This window comes from Chrysemys picta, chromosome 8 (genome assembly GCF_011386835.1).
Source record: "Chrysemys picta bellii isolate R12L10 chromosome 8, ASM1138683v2, whole genome shotgun sequence".
NCBI lineage: Eukaryota > Metazoa > Chordata > Testudines > Emydidae > Chrysemys > Chrysemys picta.
Window position 1 is genome coordinate 72,294,306 of NC_088798.1, and position 19,990 is coordinate 72,314,295.

General features: G+C 48.3%; 1 protein-coding gene across 44 annotated transcripts in view; it reads right to left on the reverse strand.

Annotated features, from left to right (window-relative positions):
• Positions 1–3,779: 3,779 nt before the first annotated feature.
• The window catches only part of LOC101938858 (protocadherin gamma-C5-like), a 415,891-nt gene continuing 399,680 nt past the window's right edge, over positions 3,780–19,990 (reverse strand). For all 44 annotated transcript variants that reach the window (XM_065555809.1, XM_065555808.1, XM_065555775.1 and 41 more), the window contains 2 exons: positions 18,975–19,063; positions 3,780–6,662 (listed from right to left, as the gene is read on the reverse strand). In XM_065555809.1, the coding sequence (XP_065411881.1) occupies positions 6,436–6,662; positions 18,975–19,063 (316 nt within the window). In that variant the 3' untranslated portion in view covers positions 3,780–6,435. The remainder of the gene's footprint in view (positions 6,663–18,974; positions 19,064–19,990) is intronic.

Here is a 19,990-nt window from a genome sequence, read left to right on the forward strand (position 1 = left end):
GCCAAAGCAGAGCGAGAGAGCAGGGCCCTAGAGCAGAGAAGCTATACAGGCGCAGCGGAGGAGAGAAGTGGGGATGGGCGACCCGTATAAACAGCTAAGGAAAGAAATCAGCGTGATCAAACCGAGCCTCTCCTTCCTGTCTAGTTGTAGCATTATCTGCATTTCGCAACAGCTTACACCATTCCTGCTGTGGCTGGGCAGAGCCAGGGCAGCCACGACACGATACCTGCAATGACCGTCACTGTCGGCCACCTCCACCAGCCCAGTGCCCAAGAAGCCCAGCGCGCTGAGTACAAACCAGAATTCCTGAGAGCAGAGGGGCAGGCACAGGAAAGGTGCTGCCAGCCGGGGCAAGACGGTGCACTTGAGATGGCAGAAGAGAAAGAGCCTGACATTCCTCGGGGGCTTCCTTTCTCCCCACAGCTAGTCAGTCAGAGATTCGCCCCCGTGGCCAGACCAGGCCCTAATTCTGGGAGCCCCCCCCCCTCCCTCCGGCTAGGGGATAGGCTGTGAAAGGTGTCAGCCACCCAGGGGTGCTAACAGCCCATCCCACCCAGACGTTCTCAGAGGACTTATGAGCTGGGGGGGGGGGCAATTGGCCGGGGCCCCACGCCCCAGGGGCGCGACTGCGCTCGGGGCTTCAGAAATGTACAAGGCGGGGGAGGCGGGGGCACGTCTTAGTTTCTGCCGGGGAAGGGGGGGGGTCTAATGCCGGCCCTGATCGCTTGTGAAATGTCCCTGGTGTGTTCTGAAGTTAGACACTATTACAGTCAGTGCCTTGGGGGCACAGGTGTGGGAGCGGGGTCCTGTGTCCCTCGTGTTACCTTTATTTCACCTACGGTGCCTTTGAGGGTAGATCCAGGCACCTGGGGGGCTTTGGTCCACAGCCTCTCAAGTACTTAGGCTCTTACAGGACAATGAAATAAATGGGAATTAGGTGCCCACATACTTTTGAGGATCTGGGTCTTTCAGCTTGAATCCAGCCTCCCCCTCCCCCCCCCCCCCGTTTATCTGTGGCAGGGAGGGGTCTTCTGGGGACGGGCGCCCTTTTTAATGGTTACTGCCCCCGTTAGACTGGCACCAGCTCATTGCCACGGCTCAGACTCCGCAGACTCGCCTCTCACATTAATTCTGCTCTAGCTCAGCCATGAGTTATCGACCGAGTCCATCCGTCCCTGCAGCCCAGACACACTCACTCGCCTCTTTGCTTCAGGCTGGCGCCACTGAGCAGCCAGAGCTTTGAGGCTCAGGTTCCCCTCCCCAGCCTCGGCTTCGCAGCTCACATCTGCAGCAAGCCACTCCGCTCTCCTCGTTGGCTGCCTCTGAGCGCTGCTGCCTAACCCGGGCCCTGGGCACCCCCTCCCCTCACAAGCAGCCCCGGCAGGCAGCAGGAAACCGCTCCAATGTACGTGCTCCCGGGCGTTCAGCCTGCCCGAGCACAGCGGAGGCACAAGGGCAGGGCCGTGGGACTCTTTCCTTGCACCCAAATGACCGGTTCACTCCGCGAGGGTTCCTGATGCACGGGTCGTTCCCCCCACCCCACCCCCGCCTGATGTATAGGCCCCTGCGCCTTAGGGACAGAGGCGGGGAAGAGGTGAACCTGGGCACGCAGAAATCTACCTCTCCGAAGGGCGCGTTCCAGGCGGAGTCCCCCAGCTAAAGGAAGGGGGCGGAGGGGGAGTGCTGGCCCTGCAACTGATGGGGGGGAAGAGAATAGCACTGTCAGTGACTGGGAGGGGGGATCAGTGGGTCCTGTGATTGATGGGGGATGGGGAGTGCTGGGCCCCGCTGTGATTGGAGGGGGGAGAAGAGACCCCTGTTAGTGATGGAGGAAGGGGAGAGGCAAGCACCCTGCCAGTGACAGGGGAGGGAGAGCACTGGGACCTGTCAGAGATGGGGAAAGGCGAGCATGGGCCTTTCATTAACAGGGGACGGGGAGGGCTGGGTCCTGTCAGTGATGGGGGTGGGGGAGAGAAAATCACTCTGTGACTGAGAGGAAATGGAGGGGAGGGCTGGGTCCTTTCGGTGATGTGGGAGGGGGAGAGAAAAGTACCCCATGACAGATGAGGAAGGGGATTAGGCTGGGCCCTGTCATGTCACTGTTGAGGGACGGAGGAGAAAAGGCCCCTGACAGTGATGGGGGTGGTGGGGAGAGGATGTGTTCAAGGATGGGTATAGGGAGGAGGGAGTACAGCTCCCTGCTAGTGATAGGGGATGGGGAGCGCTGATCCCTGTCAGAGATGGAGGAAAGTGAATACTGGGTCTTTCATTAACAGAGTAGGGGAGTGTTGAGCCCTCTCCATGTTGGGGGAGCAGGAGTGTAGGGCTCTGTCAGTGATGAGGGGAGAACAGCACCCCATCAGTGATGGAGGAGGGGGAGGGCTGGGCTTTGCCACTGATGGGGGAGAGGGAGAGGAAACCACCCTGTGACTGATGAGGATGGGGAGGCCTGGGCCCTGTGACTAATGGGGGAGGGGGAGTGCTGACCCCTGTCAGAGATGGAGGAAGGTAAGTGCTGGCTGCTGGGTCTTTCATTACCTGGGGAGGGGAGCGCTGAGCCCTCTCAGTGTTGGGGGAGGGGAAGAGTTGGGTTTTGTCAGTGATGGGAGAGGGGGAGAACAGCAACCTGTCAGTGATGGGGAGCGCTAGGCCCGGTCACTGATGGGGTTGTTGTGGTGGGAGAACATTGGGGCCTGTCAGTGATGATTGAGGGGGGTGCTGGAGCCTTGTCACTGACAGGTTGAGGTGGTGATGGAGGGCTGGTCCCTGTAACTGTTGGGGATTGGAGTGTTGGGGTGCTGTGCCCTGTCAGTAATGGGGGAGGGGAGTGGGGGATGTTGGTTCCTGTCAGTGATGTGGATAGGGGTGGTGGAGGAATGCTGGGCCATATCAGTGACTGGGGAGGGGACTGGGGGAATGCTGAGCCCTGTCAGTGACGGGGGAGGGGGCTGAAGGAATGCTGTGCCCTGTCAGTGTGGGAGAGGGTTGGTGGAATAGCACTGGGCCTTTTCACTGCTGGTGGTAGAGGTGGTGGGGTAACAATGGAAGCTGTCACGGATGACTGTGGGGTTGGTGGGGGAGCACTGGGCCCTGTTGAGAGGTGAAAGTAAGCCGGTATGCCCCAGTACAGCATACCAGCAAGAGCCGGTGCGCCGTACCAGGGCGGCCTGGTTTCCCCAGGCGGCTGGAGCCCCAGGCACTTTAAATTGCCACCAGAGCCTCGCTGCTGGAGCCCTGGGGTAGTGGCAGCGGGGCTCCGGGGGGTTATTTAAAGGGCCGGGGCTCTCGCTGCCTCTACTGCCCTGGGCCCTTTAAATAGCCGCCGGAGCCCTGCTGCCGCTACCCCAGGGTTCCCAGCTCTCTCCCAGCGCTCTGCCACAATTACACAGCCATGTTAAAACGGCAGCACTTTAACGTTGCCAGTGTAGACTAGCCCTAAGTTTGCAGTACTTAGAATGCTGTTACTCCCTTCACTCCATGGATTCCCCTCAGGGAGCTGTCTGCATCCCTCGTAGCCATGTTTTTCCAGGGGCCACAGAGGCCAGGAGACCAAGCACCAGTGCTCAAGGGATAATTCACAGTTTTTACTACATTACACGGGAATAAACCCTGCAGCATGAGCCTCTGTATCACTTTCTGAAGGTTGAATGATAATTTACTATACCCATTCTAGTCACCTAAGTCTGCTGCCTAGATACAGCAGTCACATAGAAAGTCATGCAGACAGGCAGGCAGGCAGGCAGGCAGATAGACTCTCTCAGGAACAACTTTACAATCAATTCAGAAGAAACCATTTTATTATTTTTTTCCCAAAGAAAAAAAGCAATATAAATATTAGAGTATAAAACTTGCGTGTAGCACATTGAACATTGGTCTATATGGATATAAGAAGGATATAAGCATTTATATAATATATACGTATAATTCAATATTAGACACATTGAAAGGACAAGTGTGTTTCAGTTCACATACACTTAGAGCACAGATCACACAGAAAGAAGATAAAGAGAAATTGAAAATACTGATGTCCACAAGTTATTTACTGAGATAAAAATAACACACCACTAGTACAAAACACTCTCTACACTACCTCAGATTGCTGATTAAAAGGAAATATAAACACTACAATTCATCTACAGTACTTCTAGAAGGGTCACATAATAACTACATTAGTTTGTATAAGCCTTACTAACTGTGTAAACTGTTTCTAGTGCAGCCACCGCAGAGGGTGACTGGGATCAGTACAAAAATCATACACAGACAAGTTCTTCGCATAGACAAGTTCTGTTTCTCTAGACACAAGGAGAAAGCAATTGGCTAACGAGGCATCAGTTAGTGCACAATGCTCTGGTGAATACTGCCGGAGGCTGGGCTGCGTCAGGCCAGGCAAGCACACTGGCTGCTTGGAGAAAGTTTAACCTGAGTGATCATAGAAGGCTGGATCTTCTCAGGTGAGTTATTCATTAGAAGTTAAAACAATCCTGGCATCGCTATCCCTGTATCTTTGTCCTTGCCTTCCCAGGTCTGTCCCACTTACTTTGATATGGGAAGCCAGCACAGTGTAAAGGGCACCCCCCTTCTCTAGCTGAAGAGGGGCTTAAGGGTACAATACAGCCTTCCTCACTGACTAGGTGCTTGTGGGGACTCAATGCCAAGCTGACTTGATGCTAAGGGCACATTGCACGCTCTCTCTTTGCTGTGTCTGGACCAACAGTGAGCAGAGTACATAGCTACAAAGGGTACATAGTGGAGAGACCCTACTTCCTGACAATCCTATTCTATCAATGTGGTAAAAATCCCAATACCAGTGGTACTAACAACAAGGCAAAGTCTTGTCCACATTTCTGACTAAACCCAGTGGATTTTGAGTCACATCTAATTGCTTGTGTACAGTTAGAGTCTGGGCTGGAATGAGTGTGTGGTCCGGCAGTATCCTTCACGGTATCAGAATCCTACCTCTTAGTCACCTGACTGACCTGGGCCTTCCTGTGAGCATCTCCAGAGAAGCTCTCAGGCTCACTGGCTTTGCAGTGAGTGGCATGTGCTCAGCTCCAGTTCTTGGTTCCCTTATCTGTGAGTATGGTCCCTTGGTCTCATCAAATCAACTGTCAGTTACTGAGTATCCAGTTCTGAAGGCCAATGAACAAAGGCTGTTCCTTGGCTGCTCTGCATAGACATGGAATGTGCAAATCTTATCACTGCTCTAGGCCAGAGCAATGACTCTTTATAACACATTGTGCCACTTATTACTGAACCCCACTCCCAGATAGACACTGCTTGGCCTGCACTGAGACTCACTTATCTGACAGTGTATTTACACCATGCTGTACATGCATGCAATGATGACTTCCCTAGATCTGGTGGAGTTAGCTGTCCTATGGTAGATGCGAGGTGAGTATTTTGCATGCAGTTCAATGTGCAGAAATGTGAAGTATTCAGTCTCTATTCCATACAAATAGATCAGAGTTTATTCTCTGATAATATCATTCCTTGGTATAGACTTAGTTATTTCATTGCTTTAAGGAGCTGCAGCTCCTTGTTCTCACAGCAGGGGACTTAGACTTTCTTAACTTTAGTTCCAGGAAAACATTAACTGTACATATAAATATTTACTGCAAAGAATTGAGGAGATGAATTTGCTCTTTAGTGGCCTCTAAATCAATATGGACAGGTTTTGTATAGCTCAATAATGCTAGTGGCATGCTCTGCACTTAGATCTTTTCCACTGCAGTTTGAATGCATTCCCTGTCTCTCAGACATCATGATTTTTGTTTCATATTTCAGGCCATCACTGGTCACACTTAAAAAAAAATGTTTAAAATGCATCTTAGCCTTATTCCCATAGGCTCATGCAGTGTAAACACTTATTTCATTTAGGATAATAGGTAAACAGGAACTGAAGCACTCCCTACCAACTTCGTAACTAGGAATCCATTTCAAGGTTACTCAGGGTCAGATTCACTAATGGAAAATTAAATATCAAAATCTGGAACATGGGTTCTAATCTGGGGAACTTTTTTTTTAAATGATCTAAGGTATATAAATAAAAAAAAATCCATGTTACAATTATTTACACTGGGCAAAGCCAAGTACAAGCCTCATGGCTTTCTTGGACCATTCTGGAGCAAACCAAATCCAAAGACATGTTTAAAAGATTTTACATCCTTGCACATTAAATTACCCAAGTGATAGTATAAAATATTAGTTAGTATTAACAGGGCACTTGGTTTTTGTTTTGTTTTGTTTCCAATTATTTTTCATCATGAGGACTAATAGTAGGAGCCCCTACTCCTAGCTCTGATGATGACATACATTCGTTGTATTTCCTGCTTTTTCATCACAAAATTCACATTCATCCTCTATCCTAAGCTGTGATTTGGGGGAGTGCTGGAGGGGTCTGCCCTGTTGGTCTAAGCTGTTGATGGTCTGTCAATTCTACTTCTTCTCCTTCTTCCCAGACTTCTTCTTGTTTCCACCTGAAGAGCCTGAGCTCTTCCCATCTCGTTTACCTGAGGAGTTGGAGAGGGTGGCAGTGCTGCCGGGGATGTACACATTCTGCCTGTAGTCAGGGACGTGCTGCAGTGTGAACTGGGGGCCATACCTGGTACTGAGGCCCATAGTGCCGGCTCCTCCTCCCAATGTAGAGTTCCCATCAGCTGCTTCTGCACAGGGAACAGGAGGGAAGACCATTAATATCTACAAGGGTGAAATCTCAACTTATTATTAATTATTCCTATTACAGTAGAGGCTTCAGGCATCAACCAAGATCTCGGGGCCTTTTGTGCCAGGCACTTCACAGATATATAGTGAGAGAAAGTCCCTGTCCCAAAGAGCTTGCAATCTACATAGACAAGAAAGACAATGTCACATGGGGGTCAGTGGGAGAGTCAGGCAGTGAAGCCAGATCTCCTGAGTGCTAGTCCAGAGCTTCAATCACAAGATCATCCTTAGATTGTGCAAAACTGTAATGTTTCATAAGAGGATGAAGGGCAGATTAATATACCAAGAGGAGCAGATCTGTTCAAAGGCTCTTGGCAGAAAGGGGGCGATTACAACATGGGAACAGAATGGGAACACAAATGAATTACTACTGATGAGCCACTACACTGACAGTAAAATGAGTTTCTTTGGATAAACAGAGGTAACTTTCTAAACCAAAATATCAGAGCCTTCTATTACAGAAGGATAACTATTTATCAGAGCAGCACAAGACCTGCTGTCGCATGGGTGTCAGGAATAGAGCGCAGAAGGCATACGGGGCAGCAGCAGCAGCTCCAGTAGTGCATATCTAAGAATGGGGAGCAGGGCACAGGGCCAGGGAGGTGGGAAAGCAGGAGAACTCCTATCAACAGTTAAAATCCTTACTTCCACCTCTCCAAAAAATCACTCTCAAAAGAGAGGGGGCAGAGGCAGGTCAGTTCCTGGAGTTGGAACAGTTATTTGGTGCTCCCTGATTAAATGAGGAGTGCAGCATCTGATCATCCCATCCCTGTTTCTGTTCAGGACACGTTGCTGCTAGTAATGGTGCTGTCATTTACATGTTCAGGACAGTGCACTAGGAAGGTGATGGAAAGAAATCCTATGGGCTAATCTGATCTTATTGCTGAACTCTTAGGTTTGGAACACCTACCATTTGCCAGTCTGGTATTGGCACATCAGTCATTGTTGCATGGCTGCTCTAGACCCATCACTAGCTAGCCTCAAGGGGCTAACATAGTCACACTTTGCTCCTTGCCTGACAAATTCAATACCTTTCACCTTGGTATACATCTGCCACCTAATATTCAAAATACTTTCCTTCCCCATCCAGAGAAACCAGAGCATTATAAAGGTATTTAAACCAACTACTCAAGCCATAACTATTATGCACTATGAAAATTCCATCACTGGGTAATGTCATATGTAGCAGTTCTTTCTAACCACTTTAACCCTGGCCCCAGAATTGCTGTAGCCTGGGTCTAATTTGGAGAGTAAAATATGTGGGGTAATAGGAAATTCCTATAATGCAGCAGCACTGACTGGTCTGGGGAAGTTGAGCATAATGTGATAAATACAGCTGCAATAGCTTCTGTCATGGTTCTGTGCTGCAATTCTAAGCTGGGGAGCAGAGCATAGGAGGGAGGTAGATAAGTAGAAGGATTCCTGTAGTGCTGATATTACAGGAGCAAAGTAGGGCACTCCTCTCATGCTGTAATGCTGACTTGAATAGAATGCAGGAGAGAGAGATGGAAGTGGGAAAAGGGGGAAGAACTTCTGTAATGCAGGCTGTGAATCACAGAGCACAGAGAGGACTTGGGGAAGCTGGGAATTCCTGTAATAGTTCAAGGAGTGGCTAACTCACAGGAGTCACCATGCGCATGGACACCGAAGTTACCTACCAGAAGTGATCTAGATCAGAGGTTCTCAAAGCGTGGCCCATGGACCATCATTTGTTTGTGGAATTTTTCCTGATTAGCCATGGAACATTCTGAGATCCATGTACTGGGGGACTGGGTATTTAGGAGGAAAGTTTTTTCTAACAAAATAGTCTGCAGAATGAAAAAAACTGGATAATCACTGATGCTGGTGACTCAAATGCCCCGCTGGAGAAGAACTCTGTTAGCTCAAGAACACCTTGGAGCAGTAAGGCAATCTGTACCCTTGCACTAGCTCCATCTTCCCCCTAGCTCAGGAATCACATGCAAGATGGACATACTTTATCAGTTTTTGGGGGAGAAACCAGCTAGGGATAGAATCAGCACAGGCACACCACTTCCCTGACTCTCTCCTGATTACTGCTGAAGTCACTGGGTTAATAATGGGTCTACAGCATCATCCAACCCAGTAGTATTAGGTGCTTATCCTTAAATAAATCATGCATGGGAGCTACCTGAATAGCTACTGACCTTGCATTCAATAGCACAGATCTGATCTAGAGACTAGAGATCAGTGGGGGTGATAGAGCAAGACTGAGCACTATACGATTGTCCTGTCCAGAATTTTACCCTCATTGTTCTCCTTTCTTCTTTAATCTTTCTTTCAAATTGTATTTTTAACCTTCTTTTACTTTAAAATATTTGCCTTGCTTTTAAAAAAAATGCACAAATGATCTGTGTTCTGCTACTGAAGATGATCAGCTGGTGATGGAGACCTTAATGCTGGCACCCAGCCAGCTCCCACTTGGGGATCCCCTGCTCCCCTGTAACATGGTATCATAATAATGGGACATATTTGCACTGAACCAAATAGGGTCTTGTTTGTAGTATTCTAAACAACGGGTTTTCTTGTTGATTTTTAGCAGTAAAAGGAGAAGAGGCCTGAAGTGTCAGAGGAAAGCAGTGTAAGAGCCCAGGGGACAGTGCACAAGAACTGCTAGTGGAAGCTCACAAGGACTTTGTAAAATACAAAACCATACTGCAGGGAAATGCCATTTTGGACTCTGGTGTGAAATTGGTCAGGCTCTCTAGTGGTTTATGATTTCCCAGCTGGATTATATAGTCTTGGGATACTTGGCTACGTTTCTCTTTAGAACTGATTCCTGAAATCGGGTAGCATTGCTTTTAAGAGGCTGTATGGGGGCAGAAGGCATATACATGTTAATTACATTTATTGCTAATCCACAAAGCTAACTATTTATTCCTTGGTTTTATAGTTCACTCCATGGAGAGTGTTTAAACATCTTCTACCTTCTCATTGTTTTAAAACATACTCAGAGACCTGTAATTGTTAATCTCAACAACAATTAATACACTAGTTTATTAACACATCCTTCAGGTGCTTCAAAGTGTTCATGGGTGAACTAAACACTTTAGATACAATCTCGGATTTGACTGCAGATGAGATAACTGCTTGCAGTTTGATTCTTATTTCATTCCACGCTGAGGGGGTGGGGAATTTTCTCTGTGCTGATTCACTTCATTTCAGCTGGAGACAGACTGGCTGGGGGAGGGGACTTTGCAGTTTTAAGTATGTGTTTTCTGTATCACTTTAAATAGAGCATTCACTGAGGACACAGCAATCTGTCTCCTCAGTCATCATATCATTGCTAGTGACCTACCAACCCACTTCTGTGTCATAATGTTACTAAGAGAAATCATCCCAGCTGCCTGTTGAAAATGTACAGTATTGCAGGCCTTGTGTACTCAGGGGCGGGGGAGGGGCTGCAATCAGGATGCAGAACAGGTTTCCTAGATGAAATAAACATCAGGAGTCTGCATGGTTTCCAGTGAGGAAAGTGTCTGTGAAGTTCACAGGCTGCCGGAGGAGCCAGTTTGCCCAGTCTAAGGCCTTGTCTACACTGTCACTTTACAATGCTGCAACTTTTTCACTAAGGGATGTGAAAAAACACCCCCTGAGCACTGCAAGTTTCAGCGCTGTAAAGTGGCAGTGTAGACAGTGCACCAGCGCTGGGACTCCCCTCGTGGGCAGGGCCGGTTTTAGGAAGTGCGGGGCCCAATTCGAACATTTTCTGCGGGGCCCCGGCAGGGATGACTAAAAAAGAAAAACCATGTAAAAAAAAGCCTTTCATTTCTTAGCAACCGGTTCCCTATAAAAAGTTCTGATTTAAGGGATGTACCACAGTATGTATTTTTTGTACCAATTGGGTTACCATACATCCATATTTTCCCGGATGACGATTTAAGAACCAAAAAGCCTGACATGTCCGGGAAAATACTGATGTATGTTAACCCTACCTAAAGTTCTTTTTTAAAAAGATGGGCCTGAACTAGAAATGAGTTCCATTTCACATGTGTGGGTCCCCGCCACGCCCTGGGGGTGTGGCGTGCACATGTGTGGGTCCCAGCTGCTCCCTGCCCCCCTCATTGAAGCAAAGGGGAACTGCAGGGCACCAGTGGACATGGGGCTGGCTAGCAGCAGGACATGGGGCTGGCTGGAGGCAGGACATGGGGCTGGCTGGAGGTAGGGTCTGGCTGCAGGCAGGGCAAGGGGTGCGGGTCTGGCTGGAGACAGGGATGTGTGGGGTGGGCTGGCTGGCTTCAGGCAGGGCCGCAGGGGGGGTACGGCATGGGTTGGCAGGGCTGGAGACAGAGGAGTGTGGGACTGGCTGGCTTCAGGCAGGGGGGTGCGACAGGGGTTGGCTGGAGACAGGGCAGGGGGTGTGGGGCTGGCTACAGGCAGGGCAGGGGGTGCAGGGCTGGTGTGGGCAGGGGTGTGTGTGGGACTGGCTGGCTTCGGGCAGGGCCGCAGGGGTGTGTGGCAGGGGTTGTCTGGACACAGGGCAGGGGGTGCAGCAGGGGCTGGCTGTGGGCAGGGGGTGCGGGGCTGGCTGGAGACAGGGCAGGGGGTGCGGGTACAGCCCACCCTGTACAGTAAGTGTCCCCTCCTCCTCCCTCCCCCACCGGGGTAGCAGTAGCAGCAGCAGCAGCCCGGGGTTCGGGGGCTATTTAAAGGGCCTGGGGCTCCCCTGCTTCCACCGCCCCAGCCCTGTAAATAGCTGAGGGACCCCTGGGAAAGCGGCAGGGCTCCGGCGGTTATTTAAAGGACCGGGGAGGCAGCTGGAGCCCTGGCCCTTTAAATAGCCCCCGTAGCCCCCTGTTACCCCAGGGCTCTGGGGCTATTTAAAGGGCCCAGGGCGCCCCTGCTTCTACTGCCCCAGCCCTTTAAATAGCCGCGGGAGCCCTGGGGAAGCGGTGGGGCTCCAGTGGCTATTTAAAGGCCCGGGGCGGTAGAAGGAACGGGAGCCCCAGACTTTTTAAATAGCCCCCAGAGCCCCTCAGCCCTACCCCAGGGCTCCAGAAGTGGGGCTTTGGTGGCAATTTAAAGGGCCTGGGGCTCCAGCCCCTGCTGGGAGCCCCAGGCCCTTTAAAGTGCCCCCTGGAGAAGCTGGGCCACCCCGGTACCGGGGCTTGGGCGCGGGGCCCTCTTAGGGGCGTGGCCCGATTCAGGGGAATTGGTTGAATTGTCCTAAAGCCGGCCCTGCTCGTGGGGGTAGTTTTTAGCTCTCCCAACGCTGGTGCCGCAACTACAAAGCCACGTTAAAGCGCAGCCGTGGCAGTGCTTTAACATTGCTAGTGAAGACATACCCTAAGAATCACCAGTGAGCTCAATGTGCTGTTTTTAGTTAACACAAAATTACAGGTGAACAGCAAGACAACAGATAGGTTTAATTCAGCACTAAGCTGCTTTTCTGCAAGCAGAGTGTTTCAACTCCTATTGGCTGGTAACAAGTCTTAGAGTTTGTATTCAGTCATTTATCAATACAAATTCAAGTTTGTTGCAGGTCTGAATAACTTTGTACAGAGACATACATAATAGGCTGTCTATATAGCTTCAATGAGGAGTCCTTGTGGCACCTTAGAGACTAACAAATTTGGGCATAAGCCCAAATAAATTTGTTAGTCTCTGAGGTGCCACAGAGACTCCTTGTTATTTTTACTGATACAGACTAACACGGCAACCACTCTGAAACCTATATAGCTTCAGATTCCCTGACACTCCTGTAAGGTAACCTCCTTTTATACTGCCACTTACGGTAAATTGTCTGGAGGCTCTTATGGTCAAAGTAAGATGAGGAAAATAAATTAAATTATCCAGGATCTTAGTTTAGACAAAAATAACCAACTCATGTCTCTGTTTCTTTTACAAACTGAGCTCATCTCTGGCTAAGACAACAAGCTTTAGGGGGCTTATCACTTGAGCACTTGACATTGCGGCTGCTGTTGTGGCTTTCAGTAAACCAAATATAGAGACCTTTATTTAACAATGTATAGTGCAGCACAGAAAGCCATGCCTCAGCTTGCAGACAGGTGGTGTCTGAAAATCCAGGCAGGACTATCCTGTGCTTTATTTCACTCACTTTTTCTACCACCACAATCAAAGCAGATTTTTCTTCCTCTACACATTGCATCATATCAATTTAGATTTTATCCAAAACATTTTAAAGGGAGAGTCCCTAGAATTAGATGCCATCATGTGTCTAGCATTTAGTCCCTGCTTTAAAAATTATCTTGGGTATTCCTCAGTCTGCAAAAGAGTAAATCACTTCAGACTCTCAGAAGCCCTGACTTTTCGAACTGCTGAAGAGCTTTAGGCACTTCAGAGTGGGTGTGTAAATGGAAGCATTTTAACTGGCTAGCAAAGCTCAGGTGTCACAGCCCCAGGGGTCAGGGACTGATGGTTGGATTAGTCTGCCCTCACCCCCACTTAAACCTCCATATGCTAGAGAGAGAAAATACAAAAAGAAGGGATGAAATCTCTGAGGTGCTGTTATCATAGGCACTGACTCTGTGGGTGCTCTGAGGCTGGAGGAAAAAAATAGTGGGCGCTCAGCACCCACCGGCAGCCCCATGATCAGCTCCTCCCCCTCCCTCCCAGCCCTCCCACCCACCACGATCAGCTGTTTAGCACTGTGCAGGAGGCACTGGGGGGGGAAAGGAGGAGTGGGGGCAGGAAGTGGCAGAGGGTGGGGGTGGGCATGGGATCAGAAGGAGGTGGGGCAGGGGCGAAGCAGGGGCAGGAAGAGGTGGGGGAGGGACAGTGTGGGAAGAAGCAGGACAGGGGTTTCGGGAAAAGGGTGGAGTGGGGCGGGGTCTGGGGTGAGCGGGGGTTGAGCACCCCTCGGGAACTGTGGAAGTAGGCGCCTCTGGCTCTTATTGTTAGAAAAGAGACTCTATAAAAAAACACCTTCTTCCTCAACAATGAGTTAGATCTGCTGCCTTTACTGACGGAAGGTGCGTGTTTATACCCTGCCCTCAGGGTAGCCCTGCAGAACCCACACAGCTAGGGAGAGTGAGCTGGTGGCTAGTCTGCCTGTCATCAATAGAATTGGAGGCAAGACAAAAATCTTCACATGGTTCTCCTGTTACAAGTGAATGATTAACAGAATGAATGTGGTCAATAGGCTACTGGACATCGATTTGTCGATCTCCCGGTATGATTACTGGGAAAGGAGTCCAGGAGAGCTGGCTGAATTTTAAAGAATCCTTATTGAAGTTGCAGGAACAAACCATCCGGATGTGTAGAAAGAATAGTAAATATGGCAGGCAACCAACTTGGCTTAACAGTGAAATCCTTGCTGATCTTAAACACAAAAAAGAAACTTACAAGAAGTAGAAGATTGGACAAATGACCAGGGAGGAGTATAAAAATATTGCTCAGGTATGCAGGAGTGAAATCAGGAAGGCCAAATCACACTTGGAGTTGCAGCTAGCAAGGGATGTTAAGAGTAACAAGAAGGGTTTCTTCAGGTATGTTAGCAACAAGAAGAAGGTCAAGGAAAGTGTGGGCCCCTTACTGAATGGGGGAGGCAACCTAGTAACAGAGGATGTGGAAAAAGCTAATGTACTCAATGATTTTTTTGCCTCTGTCTTCACAAACAAGGTCAGTTCTCAGACTACTGCACTGAGCAGCACCGTATGGGGAGGAGGCGACCAGCCCTCTGTGGAGAAAGAAGTGGTTCAGGATTATTTAGAAAAGCTGGATGAGCACAAGTCCCTGGGGCCAGATGCACTGCATCCGAGGGTGCTAAAGGAGTTGGCGGATGTGATTGCAGAGCCATTGGCCATTATCTTTGAAAACTCATGGCGATTGGGGGAGGTCCTGGATGACTGAAAAAAGGCTAATGTAGTGCCCATCTTTAAAAAAGCCAAGAAGGAGGATCCGGGGAACTACAGGCCAGTCAGCCTCACCTCAGTCCCTGGAAATATCATGAAGCAGGTCCTCAAGGAATCAATTCTGAAGCACTTAGAGGAGAGGAAAGTGATCAGGAACAGTCAGCATGGATTCATCAAGGGCAAGTCATGCCTGACTAACCTAATTGCCTTCTATGATGAGATAACTGGCTCTGTGGATGAGGGAAAAGCAGTTGACGTGTTATTCCTTGACTTTAGCAAAGCTTTTGATATGGTCTCCCACAGTATTCTTGCCAGCAAGTTAAAGAAGTATGAGCTGGATGAATGGACTATAAGGTGGATAGAAAGCTGGCTAGATCATCGGGCTCAATGGACAGTGATGAATGGCTGCATGTCTAGTTCGCAGCCAGTATCAAGCGAAGTGCCCCAAAGGTTGGTCCTGGGGCCGGTTTTGTTCAATAACTTCATTAATGATCTGGAGGGTGGCGTGGATTGCACCCTCAGCAAGTTTGCAGATGACACTAAACTGGGAGGAGTGGTAGATACGTTGGAAGGTAGGGATAGGATACAGAGGGACCTAGACAAATTAGAGGATTGGGCCAAAAGAAATCTGATGAGGTTCAACAAGGACAAGTCCAGAGTCCTGCACTTAGGACGTAAGAATCCCATTCACTGCTACAGACTAGGGACCGAGTGGCTATGCAGCAGTTCTGCAGAAAAGGACCTAGAGGTTACAGTGGAAGTTGGATATGAGTCAACAGTGTGCCCTTGTTGCCAAGAGGCTAACAGCATTTTGGGCTGTATAAATAGGGGCATTGCCAGCAGATCGAGGGACGTGATCATTCCCCTCTATTTGGCATTGGTGAGGCCTCATCTGGATGTGGAAAAATTGGAAAGAGTCCAGCGGAGGGCAACAAAAATGATTAGGGGGCTGGAGCACATGACTTATGAGGAGAGGCTGAGGGAACTGGGATTATTTAGTCTGCAGAAGAGAAGAATGAGGGGGGATTTGATAGCTGCTTTCAACTACCTGAAGGGGGGTTCCATTTCCAAAGAGGATGGATCTAGATTGTTCTCAGTGGTACCAGATGACAGAACAAGGAGGTCTCAAATTGCAGTGGGGGGAGGGGTTAGGCTGGATATTAGGAAAAACTTTTTCACTAGGAGGGTGGTGAAGCACTGGAATGGGTAACTAGGGAGGTGGTGGAATCTCCTTCCTTAGAGGTTTTTAAGGTCAGGCTTGACAAAGCCCTGTCTGGGATGATTTAGTGGGGGATTGATCCTGCTTTGAGCAGGGGGTTGGACTAGATGACCTCCTGAGGTCCCTTCCAACCCTGATATTCTATGAGTCTATGATTAACAAACTGGCAAAATGAAAGGAGAAGAAGCAATAGCCTTGGTTCTGAACATAACTGGTTGTTAACTGAGTTCCAGTTGATGAAACTTTGGACAGGATTGCTGCCTGTCCCAGGGAGAAACCCATGAAAAGGGAGCAGAGGGGAAAGAGAACTCCAGGAGGCTGACCTTGCAGGTTCCTGAGCAGCCTCCCTTCAAGAAAAGAGAGGAGTTTAGGAGCTGTAGAATTTGCAGAGTGAGGTCTCCCAACCTGAAGTCCTGAGGATTCAAGGGGAAGGGAACCCAGAGCCATAAAGACATGAGCCATGCTCCAGGGATAGCTTCACCTCTGCATGGCTGGGCTGCACTGGAATGACTTCACCCCTGGAAGAAACCCTACTGCTATTAGCTGGGTCTCCCTGCAGCTGCTCCCTGGCAGCCTTGAACAGGACCCAGAGAGTCAATGCCACTGTTAACTGTACTAACTCCCAAACAGATTGGATCTGCAGGGCATGGTGCTGGAGAGCATAGCCAGTCTCCTGTTCTGTCTCTTCACACTCAGTGGAGGGGCATCTGTGATATCCCAGGCTGAAACAGGGGAAATGGTGCAGCAGTGGTATCACTGTCCCCCTTCTGGCTTGAATTTAAGTGGCTTTTGCATGGGCATGTGACAAACAGGGAGTACTAGAAGCCTTTCCCCCATCCAGCCCAGCACCTAAGCATATGAAGAATGATGCTGAAGTCAATGACACTACTAATGTGTTTAAGGATCAGCACATGGTTGTGCACTGTGCCGAACTGGATCAATATAGTAGCTGTGCAAGAGCCTCTCACAAGAGCAGTCCTGGTCTCTCTACACTCTGGTGAGAACAGAGACTCCTGGCTTCTGTTCCCCATCCTCCCACAGCAAGATACAGAAAACGCGGCAGGGAGGATTGGGGAGGAGACAGTCACGGCCCTCTGCCCATCTTCCATTCTGCAGAGTGGAGCTGACTCATCAGGGAGAGCAATTTGCTACAGTCTAATGGATGGAACAGATTTCACACATCCCCAGGAGCACAGAAAAAACCCTGCAGAGGGGCATCACATCAGGGCAGGGCATCACCAATCTGGGCAGTAGCAAACAATGCCATGAACTAGCTTATCATGTGGGATGGGGAAGTTTTGCCAGAGAAAGGGTCCCTTCCTCACAGGTAAGTGTAAACTGATGCACAATTTAGAAAGAACCCATTCAGCTTTTAGATCCCAGGGATTGCAGGCAGGCAAGTAGAAAAATAATCATGTTATTTGTAAAGTGAGGACATGTTAGCTGGAGTCACGGAGAAATGACAAACATATGGCCTCCGTGGGTATTTTTACAGAGTCCATTTACAGAGTAGAACCACAATTTCACATTTAAAAAAAAATATATATATAGGAAAGAAAACACTGTAATGTCCAAGACCTTTATCTCCTTAACTGGCTGTGGCAGCTGTTTGCATGGGCTGCTCAGAGTCTGCAGAGAGGCTTTCAGGGTGACAAAGTTCAGGCTAAAGCAGCTCTCCAAAGAAGAAATAGCAATTTGAAATCCTCACCACAGACTTTTTTCTGCCAATAGCAGAGAGAAAACATCCTAAGCATTTTTGTCAGTGTTTTATGGCTATGCTGTTTTTTCTATCTTTAAAATTTAGAGGGAACAAACTTAAAGGTATTTATAAACAAAGGCTCTATGTAAAACAGCTAGCCTCTTTATCTTGAATTCTGTATTCTAATGACTTGTCTATTATGATTCATTAACAAAAGTGCACCAGGATCACAGAGCTACAAATACTCTTCTGTATTTCCTGTCACTCTCACATAACAATAGATGGTAAAAGTTAAAAAAAAAAACCCACACACAAACCACAATAATAATCATTGCAAATAAAGTATTTTAAAGCTGGTGAGGCAGATATTCAGTTATGCCTCAGCCCTCTCTTTTGCTGTGAGCACTAAAAATGTGTCTGCATTTTGCTACCAAAAATGAGCTAGCAGCTAGAATAATTCTTGGATGTGTGGGTACAGCCAGGTCGTTAAACATCTACCAACTAATATTTGTGATCACAGTTTTTCATGGGTGCAAAATTGCCCCTGTAAAACAGGAGTTCTCTTCTTTAAAAATCTGTCCCTTTGTTCCAAAACCAAAAAACATCTCTTTTCTGCTACTAACACATGTTATTCCTTCCCTCATATGTGAGAATGGGGAAGAGGGGGACAGATTATCCCACATCTGTCTACTGCACCTTTCTCTGAATCCTCTGGTGCTGGTCACTGGTGGAGACAGGATACTGGAGTAGATGGGCCTTGGGATCCAGTACAGCAAATCCTATGTTTCCAGTACTGTTTCCATGTTCTATTCACAGCCAAGTCTCCCAACTTGCTCCTTTTCTCAAATTCACACCAAAATGGCATCCCCTCGCATGTACTGGTGTATCAAATCAGACATTGCATATTTGTTTCATTTTGGGATCAGACTTTCTATACAACTACACATATATATTTTTAAAAAGCGAGAGAGACACTCCAAACACAGGCTCTTCTAGTCCATATCACCATATTATGAGCCAGATATCACTCTCTCAAGAATGCAGGTACTGGAAAGTCTCAGCCTTTACCCTCCTGCCTTACTACACAACTGAATAACTATCTCACATCAACCGCAAGCCCTGCTCCATGTTAATAATTCCCCATTCGTATCCTATTCATATCCTAACCTATTCATATAACGGGTGCTGAAACGAAGGGTGTGTGTGTGTGGTGCTGCTTGAAGTGGTTTCCATCGTATGCAGAGTTTACAGTTTGATTCAATGGCTCTCAGCACCCTCACTATACAGATTGTTCTGGCACCCTGGTTCATGTCTCTTTTGCATAGTAATACAAGTGCCAATGGTATTCTGATGGTATTTGCTTAAGAAGTACTTTAGGAAGCCACATCGTCCCGGCCAGTTGCTCTGAACCACTGATAATATTAAAATCCTATCTAATTACATGCACTTTAAATGTTACATCATTGCAACTGATGCAATTATCTTGTACTTAAAGGAAACTGACCATTTGCTGATGCCAGAATCATGGCTTGAAGCATTTCCGTATCAAACTGGTTGTTTGGCCAAGCTCCACCTTCTTCTCCATTCTGGGAGCTAAGGAAAAGAAAATAAACAAAGAGTTACCAAAGGCTCAGCAGAGAGGGTGGGATTCTGTCAGATATTGCCTGTAGAAGTACCATGCTCTGTAGAGAAAGTTAATGCTATTGATTATTATAAGGTCACCCATTAAAGAAATATTCTAGAGATAAGACATTCCCCAAGGCCTCGATCTGTGTCTGGAGTTTTAAAGAACAATGATCATGAAGGGCTTGATTTTACAGGTATGTAGGTGCCTAACAATGTAGATAGCTGCTCAGTGAGGTTTTCACTAGGGCCCGGATCCACAGAGTAACTTAGGTGTTGCCATGCTCAGTTTCACAACACCTAACTTTGAGGTGCCAAGAGAATCACTAGAACAACCCTGTGAACCACAAAGTCTGATTTAGGCACCTGGGCTTCCTATACAACACATGGAGAGAGACAGGCAACTTAGAATGAGATCCACAAAAGCTAGAGCCCTGGCCTACCTTATAAATGTATGTCGGTATAACTATGTTGCTCAGGGTGTGGGAGTTCTCCTGTTGGTGAAGGTAGCATCTTCACTAAGCGCTACAGTGGTGCAGCTGCACTGGTGCAGCTGTGTTGCTGTAGTGCTATAAACGTAGGTAGGCTCTAAGTTGAGAGCTGCCTAAACTAGCCAATGGCAGATGCTGAAGAGAGGGATGTGTGCTAAGCCCCACCCCTCTAACAGAGATCGGTATCTAGATCCAGACTGCAGGGAGGCACCTAGCTATCCACAAATCCAGATAAGACTCCTCCTAACTGTCATGTGGGGTCTGCTCAAAGGTCGCCTAACTCCACACACAAGAGCTGGGGAAGAAGAAGTGACTACCTCATAACCTGTAGCTTGGTGGCTTGGGTATTCCCCCCAGAGATGGAAGACCACCAATTCAAGTCCCCCTCCGCGCCCCCCCCCCCCCC